The 23,223-nt window shown below is 40.2% G+C and overlaps 3 protein-coding genes across 4 annotated transcripts in view; 1 reads left to right on the top strand and 2 right to left on the bottom strand.

The window, feature by feature from the left end:
• LOC119494142 (phospholipase A and acyltransferase 3-like) overlaps nucleotides 1-14,984 on the bottom strand; it is a 50,063-nt gene extending 35,079 nt beyond the window's left edge. The window contains exon 1 of the mRNA XM_037779770.1: nucleotides 14,860-14,984. The gene's annotated coding sequence lies outside the window, so the exon portion shown is untranslated. The remainder of the gene's footprint in view (nucleotides 1-14,859) is intronic.
• LOC119494141 (phospholipase A and acyltransferase 3-like) lies at nucleotides 9,579-14,986 on the bottom strand. 2 transcript variants are annotated; one of them, XM_037779767.1, is made up of 5 exons: nucleotides 14,860-14,986; nucleotides 12,649-12,721; nucleotides 12,156-12,264; nucleotides 11,377-11,645; nucleotides 9,579-10,405 (listed from the first exon to the last, which is right to left on the bottom strand). In XM_037779767.1, exons 2-5 carry the CDS (start codon nucleotides 12,661-12,663, stop codon nucleotides 10,283-10,285), a joined length of 516 nt encoding a protein of 171 aa, XP_037635695.1. In that variant the 5' UTR covers nucleotides 12,664-12,721; nucleotides 14,860-14,986; the 3' UTR covers nucleotides 9,579-10,282. The 2 variants fall into 2 exon arrangements, with proteins under 2 accessions (XP_037635695.1, XP_037635696.1); XM_037779768.1 differs by having other exon boundaries at nucleotides 12,156-12,270; nucleotides 12,655-12,721.
• Nucleotides 14,987-16,210: 1,224 nt separating this feature from the next.
• On the top strand, nucleotides 16,211-22,204 carry ints5 (integrator complex subunit 5). The gene is made up of 4 exons (XM_037779765.1): nucleotides 16,211-16,514; nucleotides 18,136-18,388; nucleotides 18,608-20,584; nucleotides 20,977-22,204. Exons 1-4 carry the CDS (start codon nucleotides 16,417-16,419, stop codon nucleotides 21,694-21,696), a joined length of 3,048 nt encoding a protein of 1,015 aa, XP_037635693.1. The 5' UTR covers nucleotides 16,211-16,416; the 3' UTR covers nucleotides 21,697-22,204.
• Nucleotides 22,205-23,223: the final 1,019 nt, after the last annotated feature.

Below are 23,223 nucleotides of genomic sequence, written 5' to 3'. Positions count from 1 at the left end.
TGTAGTTTGGTAATAAATTGAAAACACAGTGTCAAAATATTACATTTCTGTAATTGATGACGTTTCTTATTTTTTGAAGGTGTCAAGTACGTCTCTACTGCTGAGCATTTTCCTGTGCACAACCGTAAACTGTGGAGCCAAGACAACGTAAGTATATATGTTGTGACATGGCAAATGCATAAGTTTGCTGTACACTTGTTTGTCGTTGATATATGTTCAAATCATACAGATGCATATTGATTTTAAGATATTTGTGTTTAATTACTTTTAAATTACTTATTTTGCAGGTTCATTTGAGTGACAGTGAGGGAATGGGCGTCTTGGCGCAGCTGTTCTGGATTGCTGCTTATCTGCACCTGTAGACGCCTGCGCCGCAGCCACAGGTTGCTCCCAAGACATCACCACCTGCCAGACGATTCTCTCCAAAGGTGGTTGTGAAGGGAGAGGTCGCCGTGCCACGGCCGTGTCAAACGGACGAAGAAGGATACATGACTGTTAGTTACAGCAGGAAGGTAAGATGATGCACACTGTAATAAAATGATTGAGATTGTTTGGAAAAAGTGATATTTAATATGATATCTTCGTAATTGACAAAGAGAAGCTATGTGTTGAATACTAATTATGCTATTTGTCATTGCAGAGGCAGCGGTCTGGGGAACCTAAGCAGTCCCATGGAGCATCCAAGAGGAGGATTGTTCAGCAACAGGTTTGTTATGTTTGTATTATGCTTTAACTATTGGGATATGTTTATTGATTGTTTGTTTATGGATTGCCTTTTTTTAAATCAAGATCTTTTTATTGTTTTTTTTTGCAGTATATAGCAAAAGTACAGCGCTATTCGGTAACCAAAAAAGAATGACAGGTATGAGTATACATTATTAGCAGCTGGCACCAATGCCAACAAATAAACAAGTCAAAACAAAGGATGTATATAAACAATAAAACAATCCCTCCCCAGTCACTGCCAGCACGCCATATGGAAAGCTAACTGTCACACCAATGACCTGCGATGAATGATTGAATACTGTGTGATGTAGTCAAGCTGCACTTAATAATCAAGTATTTACAGTGTCTGGAATGTATCTAAAAAAGGGCCCCATGCTTTCAGGAATTTCCCATGTGAATACTGAAGCGAGTATCTGATTTTCTCAAGCTTTAAGCAAGACATGATGTCCGCCAACCATTGTGTGTGAGTGGGAAGGGTTGGCGACAATGGTTGGCAAGTATCTGATTTTGGCGAGTATCTGATTTTGGCGAGTATCTGATTTTCTCAAGCTTTAAGCAAGACATGATGTCCGCAAGCAAGACATGATGTCCGCCAACCATTTTGGTGAGTATCTGATTTTCTCAAGCTTTAAGCAAGACATGATGTCCGCCAACCATTGCGTGTGAGTGGGAAGGGCACAATGGTTGGCTGAGCCAGAAGGGCCAGAAGGGAAACAAAGGATAAGGTGCGTCATTTTTCTGCAGTTAATTGCGTCTCACTTCCGGTGACCCCGAACAGAGCAACTAGAGGGTTTGGTTCTAATTTGATGTTTAACACCTGAGATAAAGTGTGAAAGATCTCCGTCCAATAGTTTGTAAGACTAGGGCATGACCAGTACATGTGAATAAGGGAGGCTTCAGTGCTTTTGCACTTGTCACAGTTGGGACTAATCTCAGGATACATGCGAGACAGTTTGGCTTTTGAGATATGAGCCCTATGCACCACTTTAAACTGAAGTAAGCAGTGACGAGCACATAGAGAGGATGAATTAACCTGCTTCAGTATGGAATTCCACGTATCCGATGATAGAGAGAGGCCTAAGTCCTCCTCCCATGCTGCTCTGAGCTTGTCCATGGGGGCACGCTTCAAGTCTGATATCATGCCATAGAGAACGGAGATAAGCCTTTTGTGCGATGTATTTAAAGAAAGGATCGTATTGACAATTGTCGCATCTGTCGATGCAGAGGAGCCGGACAACTGAGACAGCACAAAGCGCCTTGCTTGTAGATATCTAAAAAAGTTGGACTTAGGAAGACTGAATTTTTTGCTTAGCTGCTCGAATGATGCCAAAGTATTATCTACAAATAAATCTTTGAAACGCACAATACCTTTCCTGTGCCATTCTTGGAAAACAGGGTCCTGAATAGATGGTTTGAAAAGATGATTTGATGCAATGGGGCTTAGAGTAGAGAAGCTGTCCAAGTCAAAGTATTTCCTAAATTGAGCCCATATTCTTAAAGAATGTTTAACTACCGGGTTCCTAATAGATTTCATTGAGGGGAGCGGAAGCGAGGATCCAAGCAATGCAAGAACAGACAGGTTATCGTCCGAGTGGAGTTCCATCGCTACCCAGCAAGGACAGTCGGGCTGATTGTAAAAGAAGGACCAAAACGCAAGACATCGCAAGTTAGCAGCCCAATAATAGAAACAGAAATTTGGAAGTGCCAGACCACCAGTAGCCTTGGTTTTTTGGAGATGAACCTTGCTAAGACGGGGACGCTTACCCTGCCATATATAGGTGGAAATAATTGAATCAAGTTGATTGAAAAAAGATCTGGGGATAAAAAGTGGTAGGGCCTGAAAGAGGTAGAGAAATTTGGGTAGGATGGTCATTTTGATGGAATTGATACGCCCCACGAGAGACATGGACAGAGGTGACCACTGTTTCAGTGTTTGTTTAATCTGGTTTAACAGAGCAATAAAATTCTCCTTAAATAAATCTTTGTACTTTTTAGTAATTGAGATGCCCAAATAGGAAATCCACGAGGTAAATTTCGGGCCGAAACCAAATTTGTCCAGAACAGCAAATAAGTAGTTCCATTCAACGCGGTCAAATGCTTTCTCCGCATCGAGAGACACAACACACTCAGGGACTTTCTCAGAGGCAGAGTAGATGATATTGAATAGTCGTCGTATGTTAAAGTACGATTGTCTGCCCTTGACAAAGCCAGTTTGGTCTTCGGATATAATTGTAGGAATGACATTCTCCAGTCTACGGGCTAGGACCTTAGCCAAAATTTTTGCATCTGTGTTTAAGAAGGAGATAGGCCTATAGGAGGCACATTCAGTTGGGTCTTTACCTTTTTTAGCAATGAGAGTGATACAAGCCTCGGTAAATGATTGAGGAAGGGAACCTTGCCTACAGGATTCAGATAGGACTGAACATAACTGTGGGGAAAGTAGCGAGGAGAACTTTTTAAAAAATTCTGCTGGGAAACCATCGGGACCCGGACTCTTACCTGACTGCATTGAGGAAATTGCTAAAGCTATTTCTGCCTGAGATATGGGCTCTTCCAGTCTCTTCCTGAAGTCCAAAGAAAGTTGGGGAATATTTAGACTGCGCAGGAAGTCAAGAATTACATTACAATCGGCCTGAGACTCTGAGGTGTAAAGCTGGGAATAAAAATCCCTGAATGTCTCATTAATTTGTGAATGATCTGAAGTTATGTGACCATTTGACATTCGGATTTTAGAGATATTTTGTTTTGCTTTAAAGCCTTTGAGTTGGTTGGCTAGCATTTTGTCAGATTTGTCTCCATATATGTAAAACCTGGCCTTGTTTTTTAAAAGCAAGTGTTCAGTTGAGGGAGTTGTAAGCAGGTCAAATTTGGTTTTGAGTTCTAATCGTTTTTTATAAAGGTCTGGACTTTGAGTTTGAGCATATTGTTTGTCAATCTCTCCAATTTGGTGGGCCAGATCCAAGCGCTCTTTATAGGATTTTCTCTTCACTTGAGCGGTGTATGCTATGATCTGCCCCCTAAGATAAGCTTCAAGAGCATCCCATACAATTAGGCTAGAGGTTTCAGGGGATACATTAGTAGTAAGAAAAAAGGCTATCTCTTTCTCCATATGTTTCACAAAATTATCGTCAGACAGTAGGGTTGAGTTAAACCGCCAGTGCCTGCTCCTCTGTGGGAGGCCAGGGAGGGACATGGTCGAACCAATAGGAGCGTGGTCTGAAATGACAATACTCTGATAGGCGCAGGACTGAACCAACGGGACTAGTTGGTTGTCGATAAAAAAAATAATCGATCCTGGAGTATGTATGATGGACGTGCGAGAAGAACGAGTATTTCCTATCGTTTGGATGTAGAGAGCGCCACACATCACAGACACCGTAGTCAGAGAGAAAGGCTTGAATGAAAGAGGCTGATTTACTTATTGTGCTGGGGTTAGTGGAAGATCGGTCTAAAACTGGGTCTAGCCAACAATTGAAATCACCACCAAGTATGAGAGAGTATGTGTTGAGGTCTGGCAGCAGAGAAAACAAATGTTCGAAAAAACCTACATCATCTGAGTTAGGGGCATACACGTTCACAAGCACTACCAGTGTGTCATATAATTTCCCAGATACAATAACATATCGACCGAACTTGTCAGCAATCACATTGTGTGGTTCAAAGGAAATACTTTGACTGATAAGGATTGAAACCCCTCTTGCTTTGGTTTGAAAAGCGGAGTGAAATTTCTGCCCCATCCAGCCTGACAGAAGGCGACCACTGTCTGAACTGCGAATATGGGTTTCTTGCAGGAAGGCTATTTCTGCTTTAAGTTGTTTGAGTTGTGAGAAAACATTATTTCTTTTAATGGGGTGGTTCAAACCCTTGACATTCCAGCTCTGTAGTTTTAAGTGCCTATCCATGCAGCTTGACTAAAAAGGTTAGGACGTGAGCACAGTATTCAAGTGGTTGCTTTAAGATACAGCTGTAGCAGGTCATTGGAGACCAGGAGTGACTAGTGTACAGTAATAGGTTTGTGTAAGTTACTAAGGTGTTACTGGCAGTGACATATCCCTTCCCCCCAGCCCCCTCCCCAACCAAGAAAACTGCTAAAAAAGAAAGCAGCAAGCTCTTCAGAACAAACATTGCACAACAACAACTCTTCCTGTTTTAAACTAAATTAACTGCTGCTCCGGTATCATATACAAAAGTAGATTTCAAGCACCTCTAAAACAATATTTTGGCTTAAACAATCAACTTAATGAACTGTGGAAGCTGGGAAGCTCTAGCACGAGTTTCAGAAATCAGAAATCAAAATTAATAACTAAATTTCACCAAAACCATAGAAGCAGGAATCAGACAGTCATATGGAATTGTGATTTCAAAGTAGACAGAAATAAGAGAGAGGGGAAAAAAAATGGATTCACTTGTGCCATACCAGATAGCTAAATAGTTGAATTAACGGTACAGGACAAGACCCACTGAAGTACTAACAAACGTAGAATAACCAGTCTTTAAAATGATAATTCCAGCTTGAAATGTGAACTAACTGTTCAACTGGCCCTTTAAAATCCAGCGCAGATTCAAATTGAAACGGCATCACACTCAGAGAGGGCAAAGCTGTCATATGTGATAGCAGCTCCAAAGAGCCAGTATAGAACCAGGCTAAATAAAGTAATGTTTGCTTGTGAATGTTTGCAACTGTCTGTATATGTAGCCTAACAAGAGAGCAGCGCAAAAACACGTTTATAGTCTGGATAAATGAACATGTTCACCGATGTAAACAAACCCACGTGACAGTTAACATACGCCGCACTACGTGTAAACTGGTAGGGCTATAGACAGTGATACCTCTCATCCAGTGGGTCCATCGCCACTAGCTAGCCGCCCCACACCATGACACTGCCCCCACCAAAAGCTGTTACTCCATCGGTGCAGCAATCAGCATAGCGTTCTCCGCGTCGTCTCCATACTTTCACCCTGCCATCCAACTTTGGCAGACAGAACCTGGACTCATCACTGAACATGACATTCCCCCACATGTTCAGGTTCCATTGTCTGTGTTGTCGATACCAGCGCAAACGGGCCTGACGGTGAAGGGCAGTCATTGCAGGCTTCCTGGTAGCCTTATGAGAATACACTGTTTACCATTGGGGGAGCATTTTGGCAAATTTTTCTTGGGCGCTACCCACATAATCAGCAGGTGCTGCACATATTACACAAAATAACAAATAAACCAGTTCTATTAAAACATTAATGGAGCAGCTCCTTGCGATAAAACAACCCAAGGGGTTTTCTTGGGCGCTACCCACATAATCAGCTGTGCTGCTCATCCCACAAATGCATAATCCTTACAAGTTGGCTACAACAGGCTTTCCAACAATGTAAAATACAATGCCAATCAGCATTGTAACAACAGAGAAATAATCCACCAAACACAAGTTCCCAAACTTTTTTTTCCCAGTTTATTTGCTCTGTAAAGATATGGAGGAGTAATGTCTACCTGCAATATGTGAATTCTCCTATTTTACTTAACCTTAAACCAATAACTGTTTGCAGAGAACACCGAGGGCTGCACCCCAACCCATTGGCACCGTTCACAGAGCAACAATCCAGGAACCACCATCATAGGTAGGGTTTCTTAAAGGATAGGTTCACCAGTTTTCAAGTCTTTTTTAAAACAATAGTCAGATGCTCATGTGAACATTGGAGCAGGTTTTGCTTTCTGTAATCATTCCTCCTGTTTATACTAGCAATTGAAAGATACCTTTCAAATGTGTTTTCAATGTAAGTGATAGGGGACAAAATCCACAGACCTTACTTTGTGCAAAGATGTATTCAAAAGTTTATCTGAAGCAAATGAGGAAGTTTGGTTTGAGTGATATGTAGCCTTGGTACAAGCACTTGTTTGTGGAGATATTTGACTTCTGCTAATTAGTCATCTATCACAAAATCACATGAACTTAATGACATCAATGCAGTATAGCATCATCTCTTTTTTAACAGTATGTTATTACAACACTCTGTGATTGTCACAAAATAAGGTGTTCTCTTTTTTTATTGTGGCACTAGCAGGACTGTGGCCGTGGTCAGACAATTTCCACTTGGTTACATTACAGTGCTTTTTTTCTTTGCTTGTGTATTCTTAATTTGCATTGTGTTGAGCTCTCACTGCCAATAAAAACACAATTTGAGAAGAAAGTGATAAATATCTAAGCATTATGCGCAAAAAGTGTATTTGCAAGAATAAGGCTTATTTTTTCTATTTAATTTTTTTCAAAAGAATGCCACTAGAATCAGCCATTCTCAAACCTCTGCACCTCTGAAGAAGGCAAAGCATGAGAAGGTGCCGACAACAGCAATGAAGACTGTCTTAGCTGAATCCAGTGGTAACCCGTCTTTCTCTCTTGCCAACATCAGCACAGCCATATATAAAACAATGGCTGCCAGCTGTGCAGCCATTTAGTTTTTCCTTTAATGATTTTGAATAGTCTAATCTGGCCAATTTACTAAAACAACACAAGTCAGAATACCGTAAATTCTCATTTAACAGCTGGTATTCAAATAATGGCAAACAAAGTCTGGTCGCTAATAAAGGTTGGGTAAAAAATGTTGTTGAAGGGGCAGAAACCTTTAGCCTACTACGACAGCTCACACAGTAAATTTAGTGCAATGTACATTTCCGCAACACAAATTCCATCAGTACAACAGTGTCGTGTTATAATCACCACTCTGCTCCTCTGAGGTTCTGCTTTTTAACAGGAATGTTTCCGTACTCTTCGTGCATTAAAAGCCTACCTACAGACGTGGACAAAATTGTTGGTACCCTTCAGTTAAAGAAAGAAAAACCCACAATGGTCACTGAAATAACTTGAAACTGACAAAAGTAATAATAAATAAAAATTTACTGAAAATGAACTAATGAAAATCAGACATTGCTTTTGAATTGTGATTCAACAGAATCATTTTAAAAAACAAACTAATGAAACTGGCCTAGACAAAAATGATGGTACCCCTAGAAAAGATTGAAAATAATTTGACCATAGGGACATTCAGTCAGTCTGCCTATTTAAAGGGTGAAAAGTAGTCACTGTGCTGTTTGGTATCATGGTGTGTACCACACTGAACATGGACCACAGAAAGCTAAGGAGAGAGTTGTCTCAGGAGATTAGAAAGAAAATTATAGACGCGCATGTTAAAGGTAAAGGCTATAAGACCATCTCCAAGCAGCTTGATGTTCCTGTGACTACAGTTGCACATATTGTTCAGAAGTTTAAGGTCCATGGGACTGTAGCCAACCTCCCTGGACGTGGCCGCAAGAGGAAAATTTATGACAAATTGAAGAGACGGATATTACGAATGGTAAGCAAAGAGCCCAGAACAACTTCCAAAGAGATTAGTGGTGAACTCCAAGGTCAAGGTACATCAGTGTCAGATCGCACCATCCGTCACTGTTTGAGCCAAAGTGGACTTAATGGAAGACGACCAAGGAGGACGCAAATCGTAAAAAAGCGAGACTGGAATTTGCCAAAATGCATATTGACAAGCCACAAAGCTTCTGGGAGAATGTCCTTATGACAGATGAGACAAAACTGGAGCTTTTTGGCAAGTCCCATCAGCTCTATGTTCACAGATGCAAAAATGACGCATACAAAGAAAAGAACACTGTACCTAATGTGAAACATGGAGGAGGCTCGGTTATGTTCTGGGGCTGCTTTGCTGCATCTGGCACAGGGTGTCTTGAATCCGGGCAGGGTACAATGAAATCTCAAGACTACCTGTAGACAGCTAGCCAAAGTATTTAACCAAATATAGAGAAACACATGACCATTCACAGATGCATTTGCTGGTAATGGTTCATTGGCATTAACATATTTGGAGCCATTAAGAGAGAAGTTCATAGCACAGAACTCAAAACATGATCAAAGATAAACTCTAATTGGCTACAGGCTAGGTGGTGAGAAATAAATCTCTATTTTGAGGAGAAGAAAGGAAATAGACAACAGCAGGAACCAGCATAAAGGTGATCTATAGAGTAGCAAGACAAACTGACAGAATCTTGGAAATAACGTATATATCATAAATAATGATTGGAGCAGATTTTTGATTTTCCACGACTTGCCTAGAAACTGCATTCACTTAATTATTACTGCAAAGTTTTTCCTTCACAAATTCAGTGATGATTTTAATCATTTAACAACTAATCATGGAATTATTGTGTTAAACAGTTAAACATCTTTCTACCAAACATTAACATTTGATTTGATGTACTTTTAAGTTTTTTTTGTGTGGTTTTACAACATTTATGTGATTGACCAATTAGAATCGAGTATTCAACATTACATTTAATCATTGTTTGATGAGTTTATTCACATGTAATCTGCATTTAATCATTTAGATTTTCTATATTTTGTGTGTTTTTTGTGACTACTGTGATTTTTCTAAGTTTTTACTTGATATGCTGTCGTGCTGCTTCTTGCTTTTGCTTTGGTTATAAATAAACTTCATAGTGAAACAGTCTATTGTTTTTTTCCCCAATACAACAGGGTTGGAACTGTCACAGTAAGAAACAAATGATTCTGTAAAATCACTAAAATCGGCAGAGGGTCTGGGATGGACAGGTGACACAGATGTAATTTAAAAATATTGTAAATGAAAACAGAAAGATTTCAGAGTATTCAGGGATAAAATTAGGTAGCTTATCTCTACATCACTAATACTAATATGCTCCTTCTAATTAAAATGCTTAAAGATTCAAATGAAAAAAGTGACAGAGGGAAATAAGCGAGCAGCTAAAACCAAAACGGACAGGGCCAACATGGTTTCCAGAACTACGACCCGGTGTGAGGGGACACTAATGACACCATCCAGAATCACACAAATTATTATTTATTCAAAGTAATTACAAACAGTTAAATGTCAGGAAGATAAATTGCAATTCATTAGAGATGACAGTCCACATGTGTCCTTCCAGCCCAGGACCCACAGTTCATCAAGGTACTTTTACAATAAACACTAGGCTGTAGTACATTTTACATTATGTGGCTGTTCTGTGAGATTTAGCCACAATATCATCATATTAGATTATTCAGATTTTATTCCAAAGGTCTGACTCAAGTAGCTAATATTATTTCTTCATAAACAACTACTAGCAAAACATTTTAGTTTTTCTCAATAGAAAAGACCCCTCCAACCTCTCACATCCTACACAATCCAAAAACTATCTACATACATCTTCAAAATCAGTTCATATTAAAACATTTAAACAAATTTCATCCTGGCAGCTTAATTAGGGGAAATAGTGTTTGTTCTACTTGTTTGTGCTTTCTGTTGAAAAGTCTGAAAAACACAGGGCCCCGATCCTGAACCAACCAGCTTTGTTATTCAAACAGAAGAAAGGCATGAGGGACACATGGAGGTAAATTTGAGTAGACATGAGAGAAATCAACCAAATTTCTGTCTTAATCACAGATGTTTATTGGTGTTCTGTGAGTGATCGTGATGAGTCTACCAGTTAGGCCTCACTGGTGATCCGTTCATCAAGTCCCTGAACAGGCGGGTTGAGTCAGGACATCAATCACTCTGTGTTCTTGTTTTCTTTTTTGCCGCCTCCAAACAGAGCTCCCACCAGAGCAAAGATACCCAGACCCACCGCCACTGCCGCACCGGCCACCATGACAGTTTCTCCGGCCTTGCGCACCTGCAGAGGGAAACAAACAGACACCTTTTAGTTTGTTTCACTTTCAAAACTCCATTAAAACTTTCCACAACTCCGGAAAATGTATCACTCACATATCAGGACATTATTCCAGCATATATTCCTTTCTCTATTATAATGTAATGGACAGCAGAAATGTAGATTCTGCTGTCAAAGAGGTTTGAGAGGTTTTCATGGTTTTCACTCTATATAGAAATCCATTATAACTGACTTACTAATAATAACTTTTTACCATGCCTGCTTTCTGAAAAAATATAAATTGCTTGTTCATATGAGTACATTTTCTATTGTCTTATTTTTAGGGATGCACCGATACCGATACCGGATTGGATATCGGGCTGATACTGACTCAAATAGCTGGATCTGATATCGGTGACAATGGGGCTGATCTATTCTATACACTACTACTACATACATTATATACTGGAATTTTATTTCCTGTTTTAGTTTTGGCTGTTTTGTTGCTGCATTAAAGAGGTTTACACTTGAATTCTAATTAATGAAATAATTCCTTTTAATTTAGATTTTTTTTTTTACCAAGTTTCTGGTGTTTCTGGTGATTTATTATTTTAATAATAAATAACAATTTAGTAAATTTATATCTATGTATTTATTTTGTTACATTTAGTTTAACAAAGTTAGGAAAGTAATGTTTAAGTCAAATCTGATGTTGCTTTACACATAAATTAATGATCCCACTCACTTCCACACAGTGAGGTATACAGCTTATTGTTTAGACACTGGTATCGGATCGGTACTCAGTATCGGACTAAAATTCATAGCCCAGGTATCGCTATCAGTATCAGGACTGAAAAAGTTGGATCGGTGCATCCCTACTTATTTTTTTGGTGAAATATCTTTATGATTTGATGTGTTTTAATCTCACTAACACAAACATTTGAACTCCTTTAATGTATTTATGTTTTGTCTAACATAGGTATTTATCCACCGACCTGCCGGGACTCAGCTTTTCCGTAGCGCAGCTCGTTTGCAAAGTGCTCACAGTTCCCCCTGAAGACGCAGTACGGCAGCTCCTCGCCCACCATGGCACAGGCCTCCCTCACAATGACTCGAACTGAGCGGGGCTCGTACTCCTTGTCCAGGCCGTTGTTGATTTCCCACCGGTCGGTTCCCACCGCGTCCCACAGCTCCTCTTTCTTCACCATGGCCTTCTCCGTCAGAACAGACATCATACTGTTGGCGCCGGCACCCGGGACCTCAGCTAGGGAGAAACAGACGTTACTTGTGTGGGTTTGTGCAGCATATTTTATGGTTTATGAATTATGAATCAGTTCAAACAAATCAATAATCTAATCTGAAATTCTGGTCTCAAAAACTTCATGTGACAGTGAATCTGGGCTGTTTTATGTTCCAGACTGAGACGGGTTAGTATGTCGGAGTAGCAGTCTCGAGCAGTGGTTTTCGAAGTGGAGTTCGTTCACTACAAGTCCATCCATAAGTAACACAATGACAGAATGAATGACTATTTTGGTCATTGGTTTAATACACTTTCTGTAATCAAACATCTAAAAGAAAAAATCCTATTAGATGGGGGACCCCGGGACTAAATCTATCAAATAGGGGTCTAATTTGTGTCAGTTTAGGGGTCCCTGCCGTGAAAAAGTTTGGGAACCACTGGTCTAGACAGTGTGTTTGTGTCTTTGTGTGTGTGTGTGTGTGTGAATGTTTGTGTGTATGTGTGTGTGTGTGAGTGTGTGTGTGTGTGACTCACAGGGTGGTGCCAAGTGGACAATGAAGCCATCGCCAACATACACAGCCCAGTGCTGATAGGAGCCACGGAAGATCTCAATCAAGTCCCCGAGCTCTGGCTTCTCATCATACTTGGATTAGATCAGACAGAAAATATGTTTGACTTTGTAACAGACTGTTTGGCAACAGACTGCAGACAGTGACCAGACTCTCTGGGCTAAACAAAGATTATTTACAGTATATAGTCCAACTGGTGTTGGACTATATACTGTAAATAATACTGTAATAATAATAATAATACTGTAAATAATCTTTGTTAAATAATCTACTTGAAATAAAACTGACTTGACTTGAAAGCATTCAATGAAATGTTACATTTAATAATACTAAGGGACACACACTACAAGTTGCATAATGACATATAATTGCTATAATAGAACACAAGAACAGCAAAAAAATAAACAACCAAAAATAGTCTAATTTTCTATATTGTGATTAGGTGACCATTTTCTAACCAGTGTCGGGGCCATGTCAGTGCTTCTTTCGGCTGGTTTCGACTGGTTTGACTTTCCAGGTGACTTTCAGCTCCTGCAGGAACAAATCATGTTATCAGTGGTGTAAAGTAACTAAGTACTTTTACTCAAGGACTGCACTTAAGTACAGTTTTGAGGTATGTGTTCTTTACTTGAGTATTTCTATTTTATGCTACTTAATACTTTATACTTGACTACATTTCAAAGTGAAATATTGTACATTTTACTGCACTGCAATTATTTGACAGATATAGTTAGTAGTTACATAAAAACAACAACATATGATCAGTTTATAAAATATAATTTGTTAATAATTAAATCAGTGGCTGCTCTAGTTTGGCCCCCCACATTTTTCAGATAGTTTTATTTAAATAACTGATTCCCAAAAAGATTAAATTCTCCAACATTTCACTAAAAATCAAAGTCTAACCCAGCACTTCTTAAGAATATATTTACATTTAATGCTGTACTAATAATATAATATTTATGGTCATTCCCATGGGTATTGTGTGATCACTCCTTGTATTAATAATAATCACAAGTGGATTATCAATTATACCCAGATGATGTGTCACATGTCATTACAGCTCATCTGTATATATAGTATATCTATATGCCAGTTTATTAGGTACACCTAGCTAAACTAATGCAGTCTCATACTAAAGTCCTGTAATAAATCCTACCTTCATGAAGATTATAGTATTATAATATAACATTAGAGAGGAGATGATTCAACTTCATGATCATTTTGGAGGCTGTAGTTTGTGGTGCTGTTAAATTGCACTGTAGTATTATACTGAAAGAAGTTTCTGTTATTTATCCTACCATCACTGATATAAATGGGGTGGACAAATTAATAGAAACACCTGTCAGTGTATTATACACTGAACATTATAACCTTCATGGAGGTAGGATTTGATGCAGGACTGTTGTATTAGACTGCATTGGTTTTAGCTTGCTGCGTGTAAATTACATTATTATTAGGGCTGTATATTGGCAAGAATCTGGCGAAACAATATGTATCATGATACAGCGGTTACAATTCAATATATTGCAATATATTGTGATACAGTAAGCAAGTTGATATATTGCAATTTTTAAAATCTAATTTTAGGAAAACTGTCAATAGTATAAAGAAACACCACCATATGCATAAAATCTGAGTAAATTTTGTTTACTTTTTTTATGCAATCAGAACAGTGGGATCTGCATTTGCATTTATCACAGTCCCTGTGACATCCAACATCATAGCACTACTCTGAGAGGGCACACAAGTGAAATAAAGTATTGACTGACTTAATCATTGCATGTAAACTATTAATTAAAAATGGATGCAGGGTTTTTGAGAATTTTTATATTTTCTTACACTTTATTATTATTGTTGTTATTATTATTATTATTATTATTATTATTATTATTATTATCATTATTGTTGTTATTATTATTATTATTATCATTATTATTATTGATATTATTATTATTATTATTATTATAATAGTTATTATTATTATTATCATTATTATTGCCATTATCATTATTATTATTATTATTGTTATTATTATTATCATTACCATTATTGTTATTATTATTATTATTATTATTATTATTATTATTATTATTATTATCATTATTATTATTATTATTGTCATTATCATTATCATTATTATTATTATTATTATTACCAGCTATTTAATTCAACTGCACCACAAACCTCCAAAATGACTGTAAAGTTCCATCAACACCTCTGTACAGTTATATTATAACCTTCATAAGGTAGGATCTGTTGTATTACACGTTGTACTGCAATAGGTGTAACTCGTTGTCAAAATGCCAAAGAAGCATATTGGGAACGAGATGGTAACGTTAGTGTGTCTATTGGTTCGTATTTTTATCAAGATAATTGTTAACCAGCACCTAAGAGATTTTGATTGTGCTTTAATAAAGAGCTTTAAATAATTTTAATTGTCAACATGCTGTTAATGTAGATAAAGTGGGTGATTCGGTTAAGTTTTAGTAATATAAGCTTTAGCAAGCGACGCAACATGAAGGTAGCCGGAAGCTATTGATTAGCTTCACTGTGTTGACATCATCCGAACGTTTGTTGCCAACGTTACATCATATATTAGCTATAAAACACGTTAGCATCACGGAAACACGGCCCACTGCCATGGCTTTAACAGTCCGTGCTCTTACCTTTAAATATAATGTCCACAGCTCGTTTAAGTATCGGAAACGAAACCAGAGAGACGTCAAAGAGTCAGATGTCAAAACTAAGCAGAGAGCGATCAGCTGATCTCTGCTCTGTTTATCTGGTGAGCTCCTGACCTTCAGAATAAAAGCATCAATCAAACGTCAAAACGTCAACGTTCACGTTGCTGGCTTCATCTAATAGTAATAACACTGTTAGTCAAAATAAATAGATGATAATAATAATGATGATAATAATAATAATAATAATAATAATAATAATAATAATAATAATAATAATAATAATAATAATAAAAGAAAAATATGTTTGTGTGTTGGTCAGGACAAACAACCACAGTAGAACAACATTTTGGGCTCTAACAACTTGTCATGCATGTCTTTTTTTTAACTTTTCATAGAACTAAATGTATATGAATAATTGTGTGTGTTTGTGTGTGTATTATCAATTTATTAAAATATATTTTAATAAAATAAATAATTAAACTTTTACAGACAGAATAAGGAAACAGAATTATTAATCGTCAAATTAGAATTTATAAATTTTGTTAGTATTAGATTGAGTTTATGAATGCATCATTTAAAGGTCCCATATCATGCTAATTTTCAGGTTCATACTTGTATTATGTGTTTCTACTAGAACATGTTTACATGCTGTAATGTTAAAAAAACTTTATTTTCCTCATACTGTCTGCTTGAATATACCTGTATTTACCCTCTGTCTGAAATGCTCCGTTTTAGTGCATTTCAACGGAATTGCAACGGAATTGCAACACATTTAGAATGTTTACATTTAAAACCATGTAATGGTCTAAATATTGTATATTTGTGACATCACAAATGGACAGAAATCCTAACGGCTTGTTTCAAATGCACAATTTCTGAATAAGGCCTGTGTGTATTTCTCTGTATATTGAGTGCTTCGATACTTTCACAGTATTTATAAAGCACTTAAATCTGCTTTATAATATAAAAGACATGAAAATCTTACTTTTTACAATATGGCACCTTTAAAAGAATACATACATACTCAGCCATCAGCTTTCATCTTTTTTTTTCTTTATACTGTGAACACTCATGCTCATTCTTTGGTCAACAATTTTTGCACATTTAATCATTTTAAACAGTGTAAATTGCTTGTATATGAAAACATACTTGAAAATAAACTTGTTTCTGATTTCTAATTATTTTTATTTATTTTTTATTTTTTTACCTTTTTATACCAAAAAAGTTTTTTTCTTATATTAATCGTATTGTGATGTATTAGTTTGACACTGTATCACACAACCCTCAGCTGAATAAATAAATAAATAAATACAGCATTTCCACTCAGCACCACTAGGTGTCGCCAGTGACGTCAGCTGTCAGTGTCAGTCGTCCTCTTTTTCTACCGACGAAGAAGTCCCAACATCCGGCTCTGGAGCGCCCTTTCGGTGTATTTCTGTCCTGAAACTGGACAGACAGAGAAAACAACAACAAAAAGCGGTCTCAACCAGTCACATCGAAGCCCCGCAGCCGAGAGGAGGATTTGATGTTGACGCTTGAATGTTAAAAGACCAAACGATGTCTGTGGTGTTGGACGGGAGTCCGCTGAAAGCGATGCAGAGCTCACACACTCACACAGCGCAGACCAATGCTCTGAGGTGAGTAGTGGAGGAGGAGAGGAAGCTGACTGAACTACTACAACCAGACTCTAAAGACACTTTAACACATGTTGTATTAGAGTTAACTGTCCTTTATATGTTCCTATTCTATTCTATAGCTCATGTTGAAAGTCACTGAGTTAACCAGAGAGGCTACATTGAGTACTTTTCAGTTAAAGTTATAAAAGACATATATACACATGACAAGCTGTATTATTTTACTGTGGTTGTTTGTTCTGACCAACACCATAAATACTTTAAAATGATATCAGTTGGAAAAAAGCTAGTATTTGTAGATCCAGCAAATGTTGGGGATTTTTATTTTGTACAAGATTTAAATGGAATATATTTTAGGGCTGCAATGCAACTAAGGATTATTTCCTTTATTTATTATTTCCTTATTTTGATTGATCTATCAGTTGATTGATAGAAAATTAATCTAACTTTTTTTTAATATTTTTAATGTTTTTTTCATCAATTTTTTTTATCAAGTTACATCTTCTTAATAATGAGGATTTGCTTGGTTTCTTTGTCTTATATGATAGTAAACTAAACACAAAAAACACCTTAAATAGATTTCTTTAAACTAAGCGATTGATCGATACATTGAGAACAATTATTTTAAGTTACTGCCCTTTTCTGTTGATTATTCTTGTCATTAATTAGTCATTTAGTGTATCAGATGTCAGAAAATAGTGAAAAATGTCCACCACAACAAGTGACATGCATAGGGCTGTGCATTGGCAAGAATACTGCGATACGATACGTATCATGACACAGGAAATTCAATATATTGCGATACTGTAAGTAAGGCGATATATTGCGATCTTATTTTAGAAAAACTGTCATAGTGTAAAGAACACACCAGAAATACACCAATATAGAATAGGCAAAAATAATACATTCGCACTGCATGCAAAAAACTGCATTGTGTTGCCCCCAAAACTGCATGTGATTATCATAAAGTGGGCATGTCTGTAAAGGGGAGACTCGTGGGTACCCATAGAACCCATTTTCATTCACATATCTTGAGGTTTGAGGTCAAGGGACCCCTTTGAAAATGGCCATGCCAGTTTTTCCTCACCAAGTGTAACTTTTGAGCGTTTTTTAGCCTCCTTCGCGATAAGCTGGTAAGACATGGTTGGTACCAATGAATTCTTTAGGTTTTCTTATTTCATATGATACCATCTTCACTCACTAGCTCTACGTTCACTAGCTATAAAACTGAGCTACATCCCCCTGAAAGATCAAATAGCTGCCCAATTTTTAAGAGGTTAATTTAAAATTGATAAGGTGTTTCGGAGAATCGATACGGTATCGCAACACATAATATTGCGATACTCATGTGTATCAATATTTTCTTCATTTTGATTGACTTTTGATTAGTCAATCAAAATGGTAATCGATAATGAAAAGTATTGTTAGTCGCAGCCCTAAAATATGTTGTTCTCTTTCTTATTAGTGATGTATACATAGATCTTTATGTCTGAAAGAACCTTCCCTTCTCACACACATAGACAGACACTAGACACACACCTCTTTTACCTCGTCATTTTCTGCTTGTCGATGCTAAACTTCCCACTCTGCCCATCATTTCATCGTGTCCACTCTTCCCCTCTAGCGCCCAGGAACTCTCCCAGGAGATCAAGTCCTTCATCAGTGGCGTTGACACGGTTCAGGGCCGGAAGCTCAGTGTCCGGGAACACGCCCGCTGTGCTGTGCGCTTGCTGCGCTCGGTCCCGGCCTGTCGAGGGGCGGTGCTGGAGCACCTGAGGGGCGTGTACAATGAGCACGTCTCCGCCTTCCTGCACAACCTGGAGACGGAGAATGATGCCAGCTCCGGGGTCAGCTCCAACCTGGAGGACATCATACAGGTGCGATGACACGAGGACACACATGGAACTTCTTATAAAACTTGTACCATATCTTGAAAATATTGAAAGATTTATAAAGATTAGAACATTAAATTGGTTTTATAGGCACACTAGAGTAAGAGATCCAGACCCCGCCTAATCTCTCGTTAGCTTAAATGTTTTCCTGCATTCATAAAAATATAATAATCATCATCTTAATTTATTTCTGTTTGTCTGTAGGAGGTTCACGGCGTGCTGTCAGAGTTCATCCGTCTCAACCCCCGGGCCTGGGCCCCTCTAGTGTCTACCTGGGCTGTGGACTTGTTGGGCCAGCTGAGCAGCAAGCACGCCGGCCGCCGGGTGGCCCCCCACTCCTCCAGCCTCAACGAGCTGCTCCAGCTCTGGATGTCCTGTGCTGCCACCCGCTCTCTTATGGAGGCCTACTCCCAGTGTTTGGCCGCCATGCTGGCGTGGTGCCCCGACGCGTGCGTGGATGCGCTGTTGGATACCTCGGTTCAGCACTCTCCGCATTTTGACTGGGTGGTGGCTCACATCGGCTCCGCCTTCCCGGGTACCATCATCAGCCGAGTGTTGGCATGTGGACTCAAAGACTTCTGCTCTCATGGCGCTAAGGACCAGGGGCTGATGGTGATGGGGCAGGATAAAGGCAGCAGAGTGCCAAAGATTGGCTCAGTGGTGGGAATCCTCGGACATCTCGCAGTGCATCACTCAGACAGCATCAGGAAGGAGCTGCTCAGGATGTTTCAGGAAAGCCTGAGTCCGTCAAGCCCCATGTCTCCCACTCCATCCTCAACATCTTGGGAGAGTTCCCCTCAACTCCGTCGTGCTGCAGTACCGTTTCTGCTGCAGCTGGCTGCAATGTCCCCCAACCTCTTTGGTGCGGTGTCTGCGGAGCTGGTGGAGCTGCTACGCCCTCCTGTCCTTCTCCAGCTGCAGGCCTTGCTGCAGGGCATCCCCAGAGAGGAACTAGATAACATGCTGGGCCTGGCTGTCCACCTTATCAGCCAGAGCCCCTCAGGGGGGTCCCGGGTCCTCCGTTTTCTGGCAGACACGGCGACCCCGGCCTCGGTCATCATCTCCGGCCCTACACCCTCCCCTCACGAAGGTGTCAGAGAAGGCTGCGATCGCCTCCTCCAGATGCTGCTTCTGCATCTCCACAAACTGGTCTTCAACCTCTCGGATGGAGCTGAAGTCAACCCCCATCGCCCCGCTTCCTCTCAGCCCCAGAGGGTCATCCCCTTCCTGGAGGAGCTGCAGTCTCACGTAGGAGAGCTCTGTGCCGAGACACTGCGACTGGAAAGGAAGCGTCACCTCTGGCTGCACCAGTTGCTGTGTCTGCTGTCGGTGTATGGAGGTCCTAGCGTGGCCACTGAGGCCTTCTGCCAGCTACTCACCCAGGCCCACAACCCGGAGGAGCTGGCTCTGGCCTGGCAGCTCCACACCACACTCTCCTCTTGCATGGTGGGACTCATTCCCGCCGCTGTGACTCGCTGTGTGGCCCAGATCCACACGCACACTCTGGGGCCTCGGCAGCTGAGGCAGCTGCTGCTTAACCTTGCCGCAGCCATCCAGAGTCAGGATGAGGAGAGAAGAGGAGCAGCCGGCGTTCAGTCCTCCATGGCCATCCAGGTGGGCTCGGCAGTCTCAGGACACCTCCATGATTTTGGCCCGCTCCTTCTCCACGGTGACTCGCCTGTATCTCACGCTACAGTGCGCCTCCTGTCCTGTAGCCCACTCCCTCGCGCCTCCTCCCCAGCACACCTGCTCCTGCTCTCCCGTGCAGCCGTCACTCATTTCTTCCTGGCGCTGCGGAGGAGAGGAGAAGGAGGGAAGGTGGGGAGAGACGGTGGACAGGCGGCCGAGGCGGTGAACTGTTCGGTCCTGCTCCTGTCCCGTCTCGCAGCGTATTCACCGCTCACACTCAAAGCGGTACTTCAGCAGCTGGTCGAGGGAGCGCTGCATAGAGGCAACGCCGGCCTGTTTGGAGGGCAGATCGCAGACATGTCTGGTGCCCCTTTGCCTTCCCCAGCTTTGTCTCCTGACATCGGAGCATCTTTGCTGGATATCAACTGTCGGTTCGGTACCACCGTCAACTTTTCTGGCAGCGTGTGGTCTGTGTTTCATGCCGGGGTGATTGGCAAGGGGCTGAAGGTCCGCACTGAGATACAGCTGCCTGATCCGTCGGGGGTCATGCAGGTGAGTTCGACAATTTGAGAACTATAGTTTAACACAGTTTCAAGCAAAATGTGGATTAGATAACAGAGATTTTCCCATTGAAGTAGGTCATGAATGCACATTTCAGCAGTCTTATCAATCATTTTGAACTTGAAACTACATTTTCACATAAATATTTGACAGGAAATTAATAACAATAACATATTGGATGGAGATAGATCTTTGTGGGTGACCCACCCAAGCAAATTCTGAATATTTCACATACTGCAAAGATGCAGAAATATATAGAATTGCATCCTGTATGTGACTGTTATCTCAACTACACCTGAAAATAATTAGATACTGTACTTATGTGTATTTTGTGTGCTGCAGCAGACTGACAATGTGTCGCAACCATTTTCTTCTCTCTGTAGAACGTCCAGACTCTGCTGACCGTTGTAGTCCAGTGTTGCAGCTCCTCTGGTCTCAACGGCTCCATCAACGGCTCACGACCACCGTCTGACCCCGACGAGCCGCTGCCCATCAACGCCGAGGCAGCCAAGGTTATTGCAGTTACAATGGTGGAAAACGTCTGTCCCGATGTGGCCAACGGTGAGCTGTCCTGGCCGCCAGAAGAGCACGCCCGCACCACGGTGGAGCGAGACATCCACATCCGGCGTTGCTTCGAGGCCCACCCGGTGCTCTTCCCCCTGCTTCAGGTGGTGGCAGCCGGACGCCCGGCTCTCTGCTACTGCTCAGCTGTCCTCAGGGGCCTTCTGGCCACTCTGCTGGCCCACTGGGAGTCGTCCCGCGAGGCGTTGTCCACAGACTCCCCGTGGCACCTCCAGGCCTCCTGCACCCTGGTGTCCTGCATGGGAGAGGGCCAGCTCCTGCCTCCTGTCCTGGCCAACGTCCACGAAGCCTTCCCCCACCTCACTCCCTTCGAGGTGCGGCTGCTGCTCCTGGCTGTGTGGGAGTACGTGAGAGGCAACGGGCCCATGCCCCAGAAGTTTGTCTTCAGCTCAGAGAAGGGGCTGTTCTGCAGGGATTTCTCACGGGACGGTGACGTGGCGAGATACGTGGCACCGATTCACAGCGTCCTGCATAAAAACATTGATAGATTGGGACATCTGTGCTGGCGGTTCCAGCTCTAAAGGGAACTATGTAGAGCAGGTGACAACGGATAAATAGAGACTGTAAAATAGACGGAATACCGTGTTACATTGCTCCAAGAGTGGACTGCAAAGTTGCTTTCACTGTACTTCAGTTTCATACAAGTATAGCTGTGTGTGTGTGTGTGTGTGTGTGTGTGTGTGTGTAAGTATGTGTGTGCGTGTGCGTGTGTACCTTTTGTACCATATTTTTAGACTTGATATGTTTCTAACTAGTTGTTTCTGTGACAAAGACAAGGGGACGAGAGAAATGGCACACATGTACAATATGTTAATACAGAATTTGCTCCACACAAAACACAGCCTTTAATGTGTCATTTTGGTGGGAAAATACAATTTAACTGCTAATTCATTTTTAGATTGTTTTTTGTGTCATTTTCAGATTTCTCACGTTCTAAAATTGTGGCTAAAAACATGCCTTTCATCTCTTGTTAAATGCCCAAAACTGTTGTTTCAACCACTTTATAAAATAAATCATTTGGTCCTAGAATGTGTCTTGAATAGAGCATCCTTTATAATGCTAAAATGTTTTCTCACAGGACTCTCTTGGTGATTAACGTGATCACCACTACAGTTGGTATCCTCTAAGCCGGTGGTTTCCAACCTTTTGTGTTCATGACCGCTTAATACGAAGCATCAAATCGCAGGGTAGCGGTTCTTCCTTCTTAGTGACTGTTTCATGTAAATACATTTTAGAGGTAAAGCTGTACTCTGTTTCACAAGAAAAAAGCAAACATTAGAGACATTCTGACAAATAAACGTAACTCATTTTTTTGTATTTTAAACCCAAGCAATCATCTTGTGACCCCTTATGTGGGTCCTGACCTCCACATTGTAAACAACTGAAAAGGGTTTGGACAAAATAATGGGAACACCTGTACATTATAATACAATCTATTAACCCTGCCCATGTTTGTATTTAGGGAGGACAAAATAACACATATTTTACAACATTATTCAACACAATTCAAAAGTTGAAAATTGGAATAGAGTTGAATCAAAACCTTTTTTTTCTTGTGACCCCGTAAAATAATGTGTAGGGATGCAACGTTCCGACTTTTTCAGTCCCGATAGCGATACCTGGGCTTTGGGTATCGATACCGAGTACCGATCCGATACCAGTGTTTAATTAATAAGCTGTATGCCTCACTGTTGAAATGATTGGGATCATTCTTTTATGTGTAAGGCAACATCAGGCTTGACTTAAACATAGCTTTGAAAAACAAAATGTTAAAAAAATACATAGATATAGATTAACTGAATTGTTATTAATTATTAAAATAATAAATTGTACACCGGCAACTTGGCAAAAAAAATTGTCAGAATTAACAGGAATTACAATTCAAGTGTGAACCTGTTTAATGCAGCAACAAATTGGTCAAAATTTCCACAGGAATTACAATTTCAGTATATAATGTATATAGTATATAAACATAGAATTTAATTTAATAGATCGGCCCCATTGTCACCGACATCAGTTTCAGCTATTGTAATCAGTATCGACCCAAT

The sequence above is a fragment of the Sebastes umbrosus genome, chromosome 9, assembly GCF_015220745.1.
Source record: "Sebastes umbrosus isolate fSebUmb1 chromosome 9, fSebUmb1.pri, whole genome shotgun sequence".
In the NCBI taxonomy this organism is placed as follows: Eukaryota; Metazoa; Chordata; class Actinopteri; order Perciformes; family Sebastidae; genus Sebastes; species Sebastes umbrosus.
The sequence above is the reverse complement of the archived record's forward strand: the minus strand, read 5'-3'. Positions and strand labels throughout refer to the sequence as shown.

Bases quoted from the DNA above. Each gene is read 5' to 3' on its own strand.
- LOC119494141 (XM_037779767.1), bottom strand. The intron at 11,646-12,155 runs GTGAGTCACACA...GTTTCTCCCTAG, and splicing joins TGTCCACTTGGCACCACCCT to CTGAGGTCCCGGGTGCCGGC. The intron at 10,406-11,376 runs GTCGGTGGATAA...TTCCCTCTGCAG, and splicing joins GAAAAGCTGAGTCCCGGCAG to GTGCGCAAGGCCGGAGAAAC.
- ints5 (XM_037779765.1), top strand. From the start codon at position 16,417: ATGTTAAAAGACCAAACGATGTCTGTGGTGTTGGACGGGAGTCCGCTG. The intron at 16,515-18,135 runs GTGAGTAGTGGA...CTTCCCCTCTAG, and splicing joins GCGCAGACCAATGCTCTGAG to CGCCCAGGAACTCTCCCAGG. The intron at 18,389-18,607 runs GTGCGATGACAC...GTTTGTCTGTAG, and splicing joins ACCTGGAGGACATCATACAG to GAGGTTCACGGCGTGCTGTC.